Raw genomic sequence first — 20,000 nt, forward strand, 5'->3', positions numbered from 1 at the left:
TGTGTGTTAATCTTTTTTCAACTGCATACCTCTCGAAAGTATGTACAATAGAATGTGAGTACATCTATAAAGTAATTCATATCAGAATATGAATATGTCTATAAAGGATGTACTCTTGAGAATGTGAGTACGTTGATAAAATACGAATGATTGGAACATGAATCGAAGCAATATGAACCCAAATGGTCTGTTTGTCCGCTGTATTGTCCACACACCACACAAAACAAGTCCTGGTGAGGGTCTGCAATCTGCGATTGCTCTTTATCGTCGTCAGTAGGGTGAATATACTGGTTCTAGCTCACTTTTCCCCATGTAAATGAATGGGGGATTTTCAGCGATTCCCTTTTTTTTTCCCTAAAAATAAACCCCCTTTTTATCCGTTTTTCCCTGCTGTGCAGGGGTTTGGCTTTTTGTGAGGCAATGTTTTATGGTCGGATGCCCTTCCTGGACGCCTCTTACAACACAGGGATATGGTACACCTATTCTAACCGGGGCATACACCGGGACCAGTATACTGGTACTCATTTCGCCGACCTCGGAAGGATGACAGGCTGAGTCAACCCCCTGGTGTTAATTCAGCAGCTGAGCGGGATTCGAACTCGGGACACTGGGATCCCAAGCCGCCACCCTAACCACTAAGCCAACACCAGGCTTTGTATATATATAACCAGGCTATCCCAAGGTATATTTATTTGTCTCCCCTTTAACCTGGAGGTTGATCAGCTCACTCATTGAACCTATAAAGATTTGTTCATTCTCAAATTCCTTCAATAGTTTAATTTTCTTTGCACAATAATCCCCATCTAAAATATTGACAAACAAAACATTTGAATCTTTATATTTTTTAAGATACCCCTTTTGTGCCATTACGAAATGATAAACTTCTCTTAATGCTCTTGTTTGACCACCTCCTGAGCCACATATCATTTTGAGATTATAGTAAATTGTTTTTTCATTGTTCAATTGATAACCATCAAAGTTTTCAGTCCATTCAAGGATATTCATTTTTTTCTTTCCATCCTCCAACTTACTACTTTTTAAATTGATTCGCTTATTTGTTTTATTTACCTTTGTTTTAGTTATTTTTTCAATAAGACTTATTTGATATTTTTCACATTCATTATGTTTTCCATTTATATACCAAGACTGAGATTTTCTCCACTCTTTAGTTTGATTAATACTTGGTTTAACCATTTATATATTGTGAAAAAACACGGCGGTAGCCCTTAAAAAACCCTAACCCATCTTCCCATCGTTAAAACGCAATCTATTTTATACACTCTATCATACAATATCCATATGGAACACAATCTATTCCATTATCTAAAATAAATCTCTTATCATCAAAGGCTCCTAATGCCTTTTTATTTACTTCTTCACTATATATGTTATGTTTATAACTTCTTATTGTATTCATTTTCCTGTATTCTTCTTTCTTATTCATCAAACAATTATAATAATTTCTAAAAGTTATTGATTTCTTTATTACATATTTCTTTATTCCCTTTAACCTCTTATCAATCTGATCACCATACTTATAAGCATATGCCTTTGCTCTCAATCCAATAAACTCACTCATTACTTTTCCACCCAACTCATCCTTAAACTTACCAATAACCTTTTCATTCTTTTTGGAAAATAACTCACTCTTCTTGCTGAAATTACTTGTATCATATACTCCAATATTTTTCTTCATATCTTCATAAACATCATCAGTTTTTATATCTAGGATAAAACTATCAGTGTCCATATACAACAATGAAACATTTTCACCATACTCTTTCTTTAAGTCATTATACAAATAATCATACATCAATATCTTTGATAAATCAAGAACTGCTGTTCCAATATAAATTGGTTTATCCATTACAATACTTTCCTTTTTCATATGAATTGCAGAAAAGTTCTCTGAAAAAACCTCTTCTCTCTCAAAACTTGGTTTATTTATCAATCTCGAAGCTTCTTTCCAAGATGTTGCGAATCTAATGTTTTGCCTGTTTCTAACATTTTCCATAGTCTTTCCAAATACAGCATTATTCATTAATTTATAAAAGTCCACTTCAAATTTTACTTTTGTATTTGCTCTCATATCTGTATTGAATTGAATATACTTTTTCACCCAAGGACTTTGTTTAAATTTTAAAACTCTATGAATTTTAGCTACTCTCAATCCTTCTCTCAAAAACTGTTTTAAGCTTCTCTGATGCAAAACATATCCCTCTTTATCATAGAATGTTGTTAATAACTTTTCTGTTGATTTACCTTTAATATTAAAACTTTTATGATAATCACTTAACCATTCTTTCTTTGGGGTTTCTTTCTCACATGCAAAAGGAAGATCTTTATGCTTATTATGAAGATCACTCGGGTACCTCAAATCAACTTCAAAATAATAACCTTCTTCTTCGTCATTCAATTCCTCTTGAGAAGAAATAACAATATTCATCAAAGCCTTTTCATAATCCTTTTCTTCCACCCACTCTAATTTACCATAAGGCAGAGATTGAGACATTGCCCATCCATACAAATTATTAGCATCAAAATACATCAAATAATTACTATCTTTTTCACTATCATAATTTGGAAGATATTTATTATTTGCTTTAGCATATCTTTTTGAACATACTTGTGATATTCCACCTCTCTTAGACTTCTCAATCATCAAAAGCATATCAACATCACTGATTAAATCTATATCTTGTTTTGTCATTTTCAACATTGCACTCCAAGCTAAACCAGGAGCTGTGAAATAGTGGGCAGGATCTAATCCATAACAATTTTTATTATGACAGAGTGATCTAAAAGCTTCAAACACATCAGCTAACAATAAAACATGTTTTTAGATATAAATCGTGATATTCTCCAAGGTTCTTTATCTTAAATAATTTCCATATTTCTTGTGCGTGTTTATATTCCTTATCACTTATCTCTTCTTCATAAAGGTTATTGTAGAAACTTTCTTTTGATGGAAGTTGTGTTTCTTTAAATCTCATAAATGAATCCATATAATCATAAGGATAAATTCCCTTACTTGTAAGAATTTTCTCTTTACTTTGAATTTCATTCCTTGTTTGAATTTCCTCTCTCGTAAGAATTCCTTCTTTAATCAGAATTTCATCTTTAATCAGAATTTCCTCTTTAGTTAGAATTTCATTCATTGTTCGAATTTTCTTTATAATTAGAATTTCATCTTCAGTTAGAATTTCTTCATTAATTAGAGTTTCCTCTTTACTTTGAATTCTCTCTTTAATCTGAATTTCCTCTTTAGTGAGAATTTCCTCTTTTGGAAAGAATGAATTAAGATTTGGAAAAGAGTCCGTGGAGCTTAGATTTGATGCGAGGTAGGCTAGTGGTGTTCCCATAAACTTGTAAGAATCAAGAAACCGAATACGAGTTATAGGTTTTGTGAATATCATTTTTGTAAATGAAATATACTTTTGACTTGTGTTTGTTATGGCAGAAATATTCCCTGGTGTTTTTGAAAGTTCATTTATAAATAGATGTGTATCATAGTTGGCGCTGTTGTGAAGAAAGACTGGAATAAAAGAAGGTAATTTATAATTAAGATTACAACAGGAATGAGCGGGACCTCTATATTTCCCAGTAAGATGACAATGATCCCTAACTTTTGACTCCTTAATTTCCCCCTCACAAATATGACAGATATTGTTCTTTCTAAATTCTAATTTTTCTTCTTTGGTTAATTTCATCGGTTCATTTGTTTCTTTCATTAATTTAGTGAGTCTTATACAATCCTTTTCTAATCGTTTTACAAACTCTTGTGAAGCTTTTTGTCCACGATAATGTTCAAGTTTGTTATACTTTTCTCCAACAGATGATTTGATATAATAACAGAAACCACAAGGAATATGTTTTTGACATTTATTTGTATATGATTCTTTTGGATTAGGAGAAGCAGTATTAATCTTTTTAAGGATACACTCAAAATCAGCGTATATCACAAATGGGTGCATGATAGATTTATTATAATCTTCAAAAGAAATCTTTTCACCAGGTTTAGGCATTGTAATTACAGCTGATTTATGATTACTGCAATATTTTGAATGTTGTTCTAATCGTTCTTTTGTATGAAATGAATTAAGACATCGCTTACAAGGATATATTTTGTTTGCTGTTCTGAATACTTGAGAAGAGATTAATCTTGATAAATTATTGATGTATGTGTAATGTGAATTCTTTCCAACACTAAAATATAAAAGATCAATGTGTGTTTCTTCATTTTTATAGTTGTTTGAAATTTTTAATATTTGAACTTTGTTTGTATCCGTTAATCCATATACATTAATACAAAGATTATTCTTTTTCTCAAATTTAGGAATATCTGTAAGTGGCATTGGGAATTTAAAATCTTTAATGTCCAAGGTATTCTCATATTTCATATATTGTTTTACTCTTTCTGAATTACATTTTGGTGGATGAAAGTGAGCAAGAACAGACCAGAGAAAACATTTATTATCATTATTCTTAATATTAACAACTGCCTTCTTTAGTTTTATTTCTTTTGGTAATTCAATATAAGAAGAAGCTTTAAGAGGGTTTGATTTTAGAATGTGTATATCTAAAAAGATGATTTTTTAAATATTGAATCCACTTCCTACCACTGTATTATCAACATCCTCCTCTTGTCTTGATAGTTCTTCATAAACCCCACTATTCAAAAAATCTTGAAATGATGTTATAAAATAAAGATCTGTTCTCATATAAGGAGTTTGTTCTTCATCTTGTCTTTTCATATTCATTTTCACTCCCATATAAAACTTTAAAGTTTTCATTTCTTTTAATGTCTTTTTAATAAATTTTTCAACATCGGGTTTCACTATTTCAATTGATTCAGCTATTGATGATGGACCGGGTTCTCCAAATTGAAAAATCCTTATTTTTATATGCCCTTTAAATGCCCCATCAGTGTTTTCAATATAATAGTCTCCCTTTAGTTTAAACTCATTTTTCTTGTGTTTTTGTGATTGAAGATGTTTATTATAACTACTCTTCAAAACATCCTTTGAACAGATATCACAATGTTTTCTTTCCAACTCAAGAGGAGATATTTTATGAAACAGATTAAATGTGTGTTTGTTGGTTCGGAGGTGTTTTCTATAATGTTTATATTCGTGATTACAAACATCGCAGTATGTTGTATTCACCATATTTATATAATAAATCTTTGCTTAAACTAAAATTTTCTTGATGAAAATTTCGTTTGTTTTACAGGTGAATCTGTGCTTAAAACCATTTTATCCTCCAACTTTTTCACTTAATAAATACAATGTTTCAAGACACAAAAGACAAGTTTCAATCAATCTCTTCATTTGTTAAAGATACTGAGAAATATGTCAAGGATGTAAAATTGAACAAAGATAAATATAACAACTATTGGATAAAAACTATTATGGTAAATAATATGAGTTCTTCAATTTCCTTCAGTGGAAGGGCTTTTAGTATACCTGGTAGAACATCAATTAAAGTATCTCTAACAAAAGTTTCTCCTCTCCTTCTAGTAATATATTCAAAACTAGAAAAAGCAATGAAACAAGAAAAAGTATCAAAAAACAAAAACCTTATGGATGAAGCTTTAGAAAGAAAAGATAAGACCATCTGTAATATGCAAGGAGAAATTTGTATTTTTTTCAACAACCCTAAAGATGTAAATCCTGATGAAATAAAGGATGTTAATATATCAGGTGAAATGACATTTCGTTCAATAGTAATTAACGATCATTTTAAAATTACCTTTAATATAAAAAATGTTGTCGTTGAATCTGATAATGAAAAAAAGTATATCGATATCGATGGTAATATACAACTGATGAATTTCAGATGAATTTCATATGTATTTCAGATGAATGTATAGATGAATTTCAGTTTAAGTAAAGTTTTACTTTATAAATATGCGAGACTTTCCCGATTCTCCATATGACAAATTTGAGAATTGTCCTGCGTGTGAAAGACGGGGATTAAACACAGAGTCAAAAGCCTATAAACAATGTATATTCTGTGATTATCTTTTAATTAATGATAATAAAAAATATAAAAAGGAAAATAATTCTTTTAGATTTACACCAAAAATGAATTACTTTACAAGATTGATTAGAGAAATGAATGTAAAGTATGAGGGTGATAACACACCTTTCCTTACAAGGGAAGAAACTGAACGTATAAGAGAAATGTTCAAAGGATTGTTGTTGTATATTATTCATGGATGTAATTTTCAGGGAAATATCAACACAAGATATTGTATAAATAAAATAATGGATTATCTTGAAATTAAACCTGAACTTAGGATAAAATATAGAGTTTCTAAAAAAGCCAATAATAAATTAAATAACCTATTTTTCAAATATATAAATGAATGATTTTTTACCTATTTGGGAAAATAAGATAAAATTTAACAACCATAAAAATCTCCCAAATTCATTAAGATGTCTCATAGTTGGTTCAAGTGGATGTGGAAAAACCTGCTTACTTTTAAAAATGCTCCTCACTCCCAACTTTTTAGATTATGATAATTTAATAATTTTCACAAAGTCGAGTTTTCAACCAGAGTATCAACTACTCTCACAAGGTTTTAATGCTGGTCTTCAAAAAGAAGATATAATCGGTTTATTTAAACGCCAAAAAAACCTAAATGATTATAACATTGAAGATATAATTCAACTATTTTGTGATACACAGAGATGTAAAAAGAAATCAAATCCTATAACTTGTATTCTTAGTGATAATACGGATGATATACCGTCTCCCCAAGATTTGGATAAATCAAAAAGAACCTCGTTATCTTTGATGATTGTGTTAATGAGAGAAACCAAATGGTAATGGACAGCTACTACACAAGAGGGAGACATTCTTCTTGTAATTGTATTTATCTTAGTCAATCGTACTTTCAACTTCCTCGTCGTTCCATCAGAAACAATGCTAATACTTTTATTTTATTCAAGTTAAATTCAATAGATATCAATAATTTTTGGAGAGATAATTGTTCTACATTATGTAGTAAAAAGAAATTTGAGGATTACATGAAGCACACGACTGAAAAATATAAATATATTGTTGTGAAACAAGATGAGATATTAAGGGATATATTTTTTTTTTTTAAACAATTACATATATAAATGACAACTATTATTATAATTCTTGTGGGTAAATCTGCTTCTGGAAAAAACTTTCATAAATCAAGGTTCTTGTGTAGTACAAATGAGAATATTGTAAATTTACTTGAAGAACACCCCGTGATACGCATTGTATCAACAACAACGAGAGCAATAAGACCTGGAGAAGTAAAAGGTGAAGATTATCACTATATTTCAGTGGAGGAACATATGCGATTGAGGAATGAAGGTCAAATGTTTGAGGAGGTTTCTCTTGGTACAACAAAATATTCACTTTGTAAGAGTGAGTTAAGGAAACTAAAATCTGGTGGTGTTGGGATATTAGAAACTAATCCAGAATGAACGAGACAAATTATTAAACATCTGAGTGGAGTGAAGATTTTATCATTCGGTTTTGATGTTGATGAAGAAACTCAACGCAAACGTATGAAAAGCAGAGATGCAAGTATTAGTGAAGAAGAAATTACAACTCGCATTAATGTTAATAAAGAATTTGATGAAATATTTAAAGAAAAGGATTTATTTGAACACATCTACTTGAATGATGAAGAAAAGGAAAATTTCCCTGTTGATCTTTACAATTCATTAAATGATATTTTACAATAAATAAATGGATGTAAAAGAAAGAGCAAGAAGATTTAAGGAACATCAAGAGTTGGTTTCAAAAGTTGTAAAACAACAGGAAGACATAAAGAAGAAACGCAGACAGAAACTAACGGGCGAAGAAGCATTTGAAAGAAAACAAGAGAAATTTTTTAAACCACTTTTAAAAACTTTCCAAGAAAAAATGAAAGATGTTTCCACAGTTCCCACAGTAGAATATACTCCCAGAAAGCTACAAATGTTAAAAGATTTCAGTCAAATGATGGAGGAAGAATTAGAGCATATTGGAGAATTAGAATATCATGATGAAGAATTATTTCAACAAGTGGAAGAGATTAATCGACCCCCTGATTATATTGTGAATGCTCTTCAAAACAATGAATATTCAGCGGATTCAAAAACCAAAGCAGGACTCATTCCAACAGAACAACCAGCAATATTTCATCTTGTTCAAGAAAAGGTATTGATATTTAATGATGAATTAAGGTTCTTGGGTTCTGCTCAACCCCCTGTTAAACTAACTCCGAGATTAATGTTTCTTCTCACAAAAGATGGAAGACAAGGTTCAACTGTGAGGGATGAATCAAAGTATATTGATAAACCATTGGATATGGAAAATAATGATGATAGAGTATATATTGATCTGCTGAACACTCTAAATTATAAGGTTATTCTTTCTGGTAAAAGTAGGAAGAATGAGAAGGAGAAACACATTATTCAGGCTTTAAGTATCCTTGGTTCAGGTGTTAGTTTTCTTCCAAATGACCCATCGCAATTAGTTAATAGACTGTTGTTGTTGTTAAGCAGTAAGAAGGCTGGAAATAACAATTGTTTTATTGAAGCATCAGCCATTTTAGACCAGTTGATGAACATGAAAATAATTAATAAATCTCAATATAAAGACATTTTATCTCATATTAAATAAGATGAGAAGCACAATCCTTAGTTTCAATTTCACAACAAGCAACCACACATCTTCATTCCCATACCCACTACAACTTGACACAACAAAAGAATATGAGGCATCTTTATTGTCCATGGAAACTTATAATACCTTATTTAATATAACTGATAAAAATGACAAGTTTAGTTATAATCCCGGAAGTGGATACAAAACGATAACAGTCTCACCCGGAGCATATGAGATTTCTCAAATATCTTCCGAAATTGCTCGTCTTATGAAAGAACAGGGTGATGAACCAAAAATATTGTTATAAACATTCAAAAACATACTTCAAAATCAACGATTAAAGTTAAAAATAACTACAAGGTTGATTTCACAATTGATAATTCATTTAGAGAGTTATTGGGTTTCTCCTCAAAAAAGATTGAAACTAATGGGACGTTTTACAGTGATAATGTCATTCAAATATCCTCAGGAATAAATTCGGTGTTAATTCACTGTGATTTGATTGATGGTGCTTATAATGATGGAAAAAAACAAATACAATATTTTCATTCAGCGCATACTCAACCCCAATTGGTTATAAATTCAATATGGAACCCAAAAATTTGGTTTATCTACCTGTGTCAGGAAAAACCATACACAGAGTAAATTTTAGGATAACCGACCAAGATAATCGTGTGATTTCTTTTAATGGAGAAGTTATATCTATTAGAATTCACCTACGTGAAGTTTTCCAATAAATAAATACGATGGTTATTGTGAGGAAACACGAGTTGGGAAAATATAAAATAATTACAGGGGATGGGATGTTCCTTTCCCCATACTACAAGGGTGAAGGTATGTATCTTGGTAGAGGATACTATAAACCTAAGAGACAAAGGGGTGTTGGACATCAATTTAGAGGAGATGGGATAATTGATACTCTCATGGGTATTGGTTCAACTATTCTTAAACATAAAGATCTAATTGGTTCAACTGCTTCTGCTGTGGGAAATGTAGCAGGTGCTGTAAAGAGTATAAAAGATGCTCAGAAGGAATCTCATAAATTACAAGCAATAAAAGAAATTAAGAAAGGCAAAACTCAGTTGTCCCCCCAAGAACGACAGAAAATAATTCAAATACTTGGATCAGGGTTTCAAAAGTTTTAACATCTTTTTTCCTAAATAAATACAAGTATGGAAGCAATTGATAGTATCTATGATTTGGATGATACTATTATTATCTCAAACTCCACTAAAAAAGAAGATTACTTCAAGGTAAATGCAATAACTGGAACAGACTGGAATACGAATGGTACAAAAAGTTTTGAAATAAATAATCAACAAACCTATTTGAATCTCTCCGAAAGTTTCTTGTGTAAATTTAAATTCACTAAAGCTGGGAATAACACAAACGCTACACTTGTAAATGATTTCTTCTGGAAAATGTTTGATAGTGTGCATTTGTATATTGGAACACAAGAAGTTGAAGCGGTTGATTATGTCTCTGCTGTATCTGAAATGATAAAATTTACACTCTATACATTCAGTGATAGAATGGGAAAGGGGTCTGTCGAAGGTTTTATTCCTGATATGTCAACGGGAACAAACACAGACCCTGGATATATTCAAAGGAAAGGAGCGTATAATGATGATACAAAAGCAGAAAATAGTTTTACTGTGGTGGTTCCTCTTAAAGATATATTTGGATTTTGTGATCATGATAAAGTTCTGTATGGTGTTAAAATTAGATTTCAACTACAAAGGAATGATAATGAAAATCGATTGCTTTTTGGTGTTGCTAGTGCTTTTGGTGAACAGAATAAATTTGTAATTGAGGAGATGAGTTGGTATATCAGTGAATATACACCTAATCTTAAAACAGAAGAGATGTTGAATTGAAGACTTAACTCAAAGAAACCACTCAGTGTATCATACCTCAAAAGAAGATGTCAACACGTTAAACTCAATCAAACTACTTACACGTGGAATTTGGGTGTTCTGGAAGGAAAGCCACGATATCTGTGGATCATTTTTAAAAAGCCAGATGCTGATACTGCGACTGATAAGAATAATGCATTGAGTGATAATGCTAAGGTGAAACAACTTCGCGTTTCTCGAGATGGAACATTTTATCCACGAGATAAATTGGAAATTAATTGGGAAAAAAATGATTTTGCTGAAGCATACAAGTCTTACCAAAAGGTGTGTGAAAGTAATGGAAATAAAGAACCTATTTTGGATATGACAGCATTTAAAAGTTTGTATACAATCTATGCGTTTGACCTGAGCGCGCAAAAGGAAACTATAAAGTCTAATCAAGTGGATACTTCCCTATACATTGAAAGAGGAGAGAGTGAAGAAGTTGATACATATTGTTTGCTTTTGGAAGAAACAGAATTGCAGATTAATACAGATAATGGTGTGATGATTAGTCTCACATAATTTTTTGTTAAATAAATGAGTGGCAAAGTACCAACTGGGGTATATGTTAATCAAATCAATCTTCATAAACTATCATCTTGTGTTCAAAATCAAAAGCCTTGTACGATTAACGTTAATACAATTCAGAGAAAAGGAGCAGTAAGAATTGATGTTTTGCTCACAAGAGAACAGGTTAAAATCTTGAATGACACTGGCTCACTTAAAATTAAAATGACAAAACCAATGTTGAAAAAATATTCAATAAGAGAGACGAGTGGAGGATTTCTCCCATTTCTAATTCCTTTATTTGCTGGTTTAAGTGCGGTTGGAGCATTGACGGGTGGTATTTCAACAGCGGTGAAAACTGCCAACGAAAGGAAGGCTCAACTCCAGGCTCAAAAAGAATTGGAAAGACATAACAAAGAGTTGGAGAAACAAATTAGTGGAAGTGGCGTAATTGTAGATTTTGCTGAAAAACTTGAAGGTCTGCCTGATAAAGCGAGATTGTTAGTTGGAGATATGCTTTCTTCTATTGCACAAGCAGGTGTAAAATTAACGAAAAGAGGTAATGGATTATATCTTTCTCATAAATAAATGAGCATTGATGAGTGGTTGGAAAAATTTGGAAAGAATACAACATCAAATTTACAACTTGTCAAATATTGTAAGAAATTAAAAATTCATAATGTGGTTATTTGTGTGAGAGATGAATTAACAAATGTGCCGAAACATACAAAGAATATTATTATGAACTTAGAAGATAATAATGGGAACGGTTCTCATTGGGTTTGTATTTTTAATAGTCAAGACAAATATTATTTTGATAGTTTTGGCCTTCCACCACCTGTTGAAGTTATAAAATTCTTACAGAATGGTGTTTATCAAACATTTCAAGTCCAAGAATTAAATTCCAAGTGTTGTGGTCAATTATGTCTATATGTGTTATTTCAACTCAACAAAAATAAAAAATTTTATGATATTATTTTTAATCTAATATAAATGACTTATGTTGGTAAAGATGGTTCTATCTTTGGTGTATCTCAAGAACTGGATATTGATTTATCAAATTATTACACAAAGGCACAGGCTGAACGACATAAATATAATATAACCAAAAATATTAACATGAAAAATGCTTTTAAATTAAAAAATTATCCAAGCCCGACTGACGCGAATGACTTGGTGAGATTAAGCGATTTATCACAATATATATATATCCTTAAATAAAACGGCTGTGTATTCCAAAGATACAGAAGTGTTGATATTATCTCCAGGTCATACAGAATTCACAGTTCGAATTAAAATAAATTTTTATAAAGAAGGGCGTATCGTTTGTATGAGAATAGAACAATGGGGGTATGATATGAATGATTTAGGGTATAATTGGTCATTTAAAATTAACCTCGAAGACCTGGAACAATTAAATCAGTCTCGTAAGGAAGAATATTATCCACTTGGTATCGAGAATGAGTTTTGTGGGTCCACGATTAGTAAACAACAAATAAAAGAATTTAATAAGGGTAAATATAATAATGGTTTTGCCCTTGTTTATCTCATGAAAACAGAAAAAACAGGATTATATATAATAAGTAAGGAAATACAAAATGATTTAACTATGGGAAGATGGGGAGGTGTTTCGTGCCATAATATTATTCTAACATATATTTCTAATACATAAATGACAGCAAGAAGGCTTCAAGAAAATTATCATTTCTGTGTCCAAGCATACCTTCAAGAAAAGGGTATTCGGTATTTTAATAAATATGTTCTACAACATAAGAATGAGGTATTTTCAATAAAAGATTGGCATTATGCTGATGTTGATAAACCGACAACTTTAGATTTAATTAGAATGTTAAATAATGAAAAAATTATAAAGTTAAGAAAAGGTAAGGCTCTTTTAGAAATTCAAAAGAAATTTTATTGGTTTCCTGTTGTAAAAAAATTATTTTCGATGCAGGAATAACAAGAAATCCTGATGAATATATGTATAATATTCTATGGGGTGTAAGCGATTCAAGGATAGTAAGGGATGAGGAAGGAGTTGAAGAAGAGAGGGAAGAGGAGGAAAATGAGAAGAGAGAGAAGGAGGAGAGGGAGAAGAAAGAGGAGGAAAGAGAGAAGAGAGAGAAGGAGGAGAGGGAGAAGAAAGAGAAGGAGGAAAGAGAGAAGAGAGAGAGGGAGGAGAGGGAGAAGAAAGAGAAGGAGGAAAGAGAGAAGAGAGAGAAGGAGGAGAGGGAGGAAAGAGCGAGACAAAATAAATATCAAAATATGGAAACCAGTGAGATTCAAAAAAGATTGGCGGTATTACAGAAAATAACTCAACCCACCGAGGAGGAAAACAAAGAATTGACAAGTCTATTTGCAATATTTTCTTCAAGACTATTGACATCGTCAAGCTATTCATTTTAATTCAAGTTTTTTCTTAAATAAATGGAGGAGAGAGTGAAGGCATTTCTTAGGATTCTTTATGTTTTAAAAATTAAGATTCAAATGTGCATGTTGGAAACTAAAAGGTTTTTGCACTCTGCAGGACTTTTTCACATAAATAAATGAGTTATTGTCTCAAATGTAAAAAGAAAACTAATACTAAAAATATTTCATATATTAAAAGTAAAAATAACAGGGTTATCCAAAAAGGTATATGTTCGGTGTGTGGTTCAAAAAAAAAAAATCAATTTATCTCCAAACACAAACTCGGAGGAGATATACAAAAGTTTTTATCAGGAAGTAAATTTACAACTACTGGAATACCAGGGGAATTACATCTTCCAGGGTATTCTTTCTGTGGTCCAGGCACAAACTTGGATAAAAGATTAGATGAGGCAGACAATCCTAAATCCTGGAGTCAGCCTATCAATAGAGTTGATGAAGTGTGCATGAGACACGATATTGATTATGGGAATACCACAACGTTGGAAGAAAAGCATGAAGCCGATAGAGAAATGTTGTATAATTTGTCTCTGATACAAAATCCAACCTTGAGAGAAAAAGTTGATCAGTTCATTGTGAAGAAGATGATCAGTGCTAAATTTAAACTTGGACTTGGAAATTCAAAAAAACTTGTAAGCTCTAATGATGCCATTAAGACTGAACAGCAATTAGCTGATGAATTACATAAACCAATATTCACAAAGTTTCAGAGAAGGAAAGTTTATTCCAAGGAAGTAGATTATATCTGGTCTGCTGATTTGATTGAACTCAATAATGATAAGGGGTACAAGTATGCTTTAACCGTTATTGATTTGAGGAGTAGATATGTGTGGGTTGTCCCTTTAAAAAACAAAACAGGTAATACTCTTATGTTAGCTTTTCAACAGATATTTAATAAAAGTAAGAGAAAACCTAAAAAATTGTGGACTGATGAGGGTAGAGAGTTTTATAACAAGACATTTATGAATTTTCTAAAAAATAACAGTATTACATTATACAGTACCTTTAATGAAGGGAAGGCAGTTGTTGTTGAACGTTTTAATCGTACCTTAAAAGAGAGACTATATAAAAAATTCACACAACTCGGTTCACAACAATGGTCATCTTTTATTCAGGATATTGTGGATAAGTATAATGACACGATTCACACGGCAACAAATATGAAACCATCAGAAACATTTACAAAATTAAAATATGAAAAAGAGATTAATGTCAGAAAACCTAAGTTCAAAGTTGGTGATATCGTAAGAATATATAGGTGGAAATCTCATTTTGAAAAAGGTTATACGAAAAGATGGACCAACGAGCTTTTTAAAATTGTTGATGTAATAGATACGGTTCCTTGGACTTATAAGATATATGATTTGGAAGGGGAAGAGATTTTAGGTTCATTTTATTCACAGGAATTACAAAAGACAAAGATAAATTGAAATTTTTTGACTCCGCCCCTTTTTAACTCCACCCACACAAACCCCGCCCACACAAGCCCCGCCCACACAAACCCCACACAAACCCCACCACACACAAACCCCACACAAGCTCCAATAAATTGAAATTTTTTGACTCCGCCCCTTTTTGACTCCACCCACACAAGCCCCACCCACACAAACCCCACACAAACCCCACCACACACAAACCCCACACAAGCTCCAATAAATTGAAATTTTTTGACTCCGCCCCTTTTTGACTCCACCCACACAAGCCCCACCCACACAAACCCCACACAAACCCCACCACACACAAACCCGACACAAGCACCACACAAGCTCCACACAAGCGCCACACAAGCTCCACACACACACAAGCTCCACCCATATTCACATAATTAGTGATTAGTTAATTAGTTCCCCCACACACAACATGTTTATTTAATTAAAAAATTATCCACCCATCCACACAAGCTCCAGTCATCCACCCATCCACCCATCTCTCCACCCATCCATTGATCCACACAAACCTCATCCACATTCGCCCCTCCCACATAAGCTCCACCCACATAAACCCCTGCGCACATAAACGCTGCCCACATAAACCCCTCCCACATAAGTCCTGTCTACACAAGCTCCACACAAAAACTCCACACACATAAACCCTGTCCACATAACCCCCTCCCACACAAGCTCCACCCACATAAACCCCGCCCACACACATCCCGACCACACAAGCCCCACCGAAGCCCCGCCCACACAAGCCCCACCCACACAAGCCCCACCCACACAAGCCCCACGCACATAAACCCCGCCCACACACACCCCGCCCACACACACCCCGCCCACACAAGCCCCACCTGAAGCCCCACCCACACAAGCCCCACCCACACCCCACCCACACAAGTCCCACCGAAGCCCCGCCCACACAAGCCCCTCCCACACAAGCCCCACCCCCTCATCCCCCTGTGCGCCCCCACCTTTGACCCACCACCTCCCTCATCCCACCCCCCACCCTTCCCCACACACACACATGGGGAGGGGAGGGATGGGATGAGGGGGTGATGGGTCATTGGGGGGCGCACCTACCCTCCCTTCATGTTTTGATCCTCTTCTTGTAATTCAGAATCAAGTAATTGTATACAAAACAAATATAATTTATTAATATTGAAAATATTAAATATTCATTTGCGAGAATGTATAATCTTTCCCAGCAATCTTCTCCAGATGTCTTGTGATTTCGAAACTCAGACACCATATTCTGTTTTGAAACAAAAAGTGGATAATAATTACATGGTAATATGAGTAAGCCTCGTTGACCACTGAATTAACACACCAGGAGGCCGACTCAGCCTGTCATCCTTTCAAGGTCAATAAAATTAATTCCAGTGTACTGACAAAACCGCGTTCAAACTAATGATGCAACCAACATTAGACGACATTCTAAAGAGAGAGTGATATTAATAATAATTCAGAAATATTTACCTCCAGAAAATCATGTGTTGTACAAGATTGCTTCAACAGCTGATGTGCGATAGTGCTGAAAAAAAAAAAAAATAAGTCAAGGGTATAGATGAAGAGACAGACAGACAGGGAAAGCAACACACACACACACACACACACACACACACACACACACACACACACACACACACACACACACACACACACACACACACACACACACACACACACACACACACACGTGTCTCACCATTGGTTTAATTCATTCGAGATCAGAGACCAGTCATTATAAATCATTGATCTCTTCAATAAGAGCAGAGAGAGGTAGGTAGAAAGACAGACACACACACACGTGTCTCACCATTGGTTTAATTCCTTCGAGATCAGAGGACGTGATAAGACTTCGTGCCACTCATTGAAAATGTCTTTCAATTCTCTTCTAAAATCATTGATCTCTTCAATAAGAGTATTAATTTCATGAACCACGTCGTGATACGTAAACTCAATTTCTTCCAATGCCCTGTCAGGGAAAAAATATATATATCAGAATTATCATGATTTAATTAATAATCATTTGCTTCATCGTTCAAAGAGAAAACCAAACACAAACTTACCAACTCTGTAGTAAGCTTTTGTCTTCATCGGAAGAAAGATCATCCATGTCTCAGTTGTAAAAATGAAAATCCCGTCTGGCAGAAACTTTGTCTGGTGAATCACTTATAAGGCAACGACGAGGAAATTCCCTAAGCATTGGGTGCGGCCACAGGAAATGACAGCTTGGAAAATAACTGGGCGATTGTATGAATCATTTACAAAACATACTTAAAATGGTTTTGATTCAAATGTTTTCAGTTCGTGTTCTGAGATAAAATATAAACACGAGACCTTGTCTCACAGAATAGTTCCTATTTTTTCACAGCATGACTGTCTAAAACCACACAGCACGACCGTGTCAAAAAACACTTCCTCATTTTCACGGCATGAACTGAAAACATTTGAAACAAAACTTTTTTTATGGCGTGGTTTATACACAAAAATGATTTGCAACTCGGGCGGTGGTCAGATGAGATCATTAAGAGAAGTTTATCATTTCATAATGGCACAAAAGGGGTATCTTAAAAAATATAAAGATTCAAATGTTTTGTTTGTCAATATTTTAGATGGGGATTATTGTGCAAAGAAAATTAAACTATTGAAGGAATTTGAGAATGAACAAATCTTTATAGGTTCAATGAGTGAGCTGATCAACCTCCAGGTTAAAGGGGAGACAAATAAATATACCTTGGGATAGCCTGGTTATATATATATACAAAGCCTGGTGTTGGCTTAGTGGTTGGGGTGGCGGCTTGGGATCCCAGTGTCCCGAGTTCGAATCCTGCTCAGCTGCTGAATTAACACCAGGGGGTTGACTCAGCCTGTCATCCTTCCGAGGTCGGCGAAATGAGTACCAGTATACTGGTCCCGGTGTATGCCCCGGTTAGAATAGGTGTACCATATCCCTGTGTTGTAAGAGGCGTCCAGGAAGGGCATCCGACCATAAAACATTGCCTCACAAAAAGCCAAACCCCTGCACAGCAGGGAAAAACGGATAAAAAGGGGGTTTATTTTTAGGGAAAAAAAAAGGGAATCGCTGAAAATCCCCCATTCATTTACATGGGGAAAAGTGAGCGAGAACCAGTATATTCACCCTACTGTCGTCTATTAGTGTGTTCCTGATTAACCATGCCACACGTGTGTTTCACGTATCCTGTTGACATTGATTTTGACATTGCAGGTGGCGGCGCCCGAGCCTCTGACACTCCACGATGTCCTGGAAGCGATGCGTCGGTATGTGTCTGTACTGCAGTGCGATGCCTTCGGATACCTGAGCATAGAGGGTGACATCGTGGTACTCGTACTTCCCATTGATCCGCAGCCCACGGCTCTGCAGGTACGATAAGTATCAACAAGCGTCGTCTCTGATCGTAGTGTACAAAAAGCAGAGGAAGAGCTGACATATTGAGTCAATATGTAATGACAAAAATGCCAAAGATTCAAAAGTCGCAATAATTTGGGTCAATTAATGTTGTTATGACCTTGGAATGCCAATTTGTTGTCGTCTTGAGATACAATCGTGTATTTGCATATAATTATTGGTTTTGGTTTCATCATTGGTTTTGTGGCTTAAAACATGTCGGAATAACTACACAACTGTGGTTGAAATTTTCGGTATTTTTCAGAGTTTTACTGGTGTTGGTTTCACGGTGAGGGTGGTGGGCTTGGGATCCAAGGATCCTGAGTTCAAATCCACTCAGCTGTTTAATTAATACCAGGTGGGGTTGACTCTGCCTGTCATCCTTCTGAGGTTGGCAAAATGAGTACCAGCTTGCTGGTATCCTATGTCGGAGTGGCGACCCGTCCAGGATTGTGCCCAATAGCCAAGGAGACTGTTTGGGCAGCACCAACGCTCTGTACAGAGTATGGTCCCAATGGATGAATGGATAAAAGGTACAGTGGATCCTGTTGATTTATATTTTCCCTAACTGATGCTCCGTTTGAGGTCGAAGTTTATTTTGTATCAACAGTCTCCTTATTGTGCAGTCGGTGGCTTCTGTACGACAAACAAATTGACCAGGTGGATCACGTGTACACAAAATTTGTTGAACCCTCTTGTTTTCCATTCCTGCTTTGCTCCCCAACCCTCCCTTTGCTCCAATCTACTTTCAAATATTTCCCTTCTCTCCAAATCCTCCCACACTCCTCTCTCCCACCATCCTCCCTTTCTCAATCTGATATTACCTCTGCCACTGAAGGTGGATGGAGGTTATGTTTTCACCCCTGTCTGTCTGTTTGTCTGTGAACAGGATATCTCAAATAGTTGTGAATGTATTCAGACAAAATTCGGTGGAGAGGTTAGGTGTGTGACAAGGACAAAATGACGAGATTTTGCTTCAGGTCTGGTTCCAGATCCGGCTGACAATCAGTGAGATACAATACGTAAACTGTCAAGCCTGGCTGTGGTATGTGCTCTGCCGAGTGCCATTCTTGTTTTCAATTGAAACCTCCTGTCCCTGCACTTATATCTTCCACTGTAAATGGATGAGGTGTGTGCGTGTGTGTGAGATACTTTTTGCGTCTTAATTGCATGTCTCTTCATTAATTATGCACTATTGGAATGTACCTTTTGATCCTTTAGACTGACCCTGAGAGACACAAAGAACCCAAATGACCCAGATAGACCCAAAGACCCTGAAGACCCAGATAACCCAAAACTCCCCAAAGACCTAGAGGACCCAAAAGTCCCCAAAGACCCATAAGACCCGAGGATTGAAAAGACCCAGAGGATCCAAAAGACCCAGATGACCCAAAAGACCCCAAGGACCCAAATGACCCCTAAGACCCCAAAAGACCCAAAATACCCCAAGGACCCAAAAGACCCTTAAGTTCCTGAGGACCCAAAATATACAGATGACGCAAAAGTCCCTGAGGACCTAAAAGACCCCAAATTTCACAAGGACCCAAAAGATCCAGAGGACCCAAAAGACGCCAAGGACCCAAAAGTCCTCGAGGATTCATAAGACCCTAAGGACCAAAAATACCCTGAAGACCCAGATGACCCAAAACACCCCAAGAACACAAAAGTCCCTGAGGACCCAAA

General features: G+C 34.6%; 1 protein-coding gene across 1 annotated transcript in view; it reads left to right on the forward strand.

Annotated features, from left to right (window-relative positions):
* Nucleotides 1–20,000, forward strand: part of RECK (reversion inducing cysteine rich protein with kazal motifs) — a 198,120-nt gene that overhangs the window by 175,299 nt on the left and 2,821 nt on the right. The window contains exon 20 of the mRNA XM_085878594.1: nucleotides 18,138–18,293. Coding sequence (XP_085734720.1) covers nucleotides 18,138–18,293 — 156 coding nt within the window. The remainder of the gene's footprint in view (nucleotides 1–18,137; nucleotides 18,294–20,000) is intronic.

The sequence above is a fragment of the Eptatretus burgeri genome, chromosome 4 (genome assembly GCF_056783735.1).
Source record: "Eptatretus burgeri isolate ZD-2024b chromosome 4, Ebu_testis_v1, whole genome shotgun sequence".
Taxonomy (NCBI): Eukaryota; Metazoa; Chordata; class Myxini; order Myxiniformes; family Myxinidae; genus Eptatretus; species Eptatretus burgeri.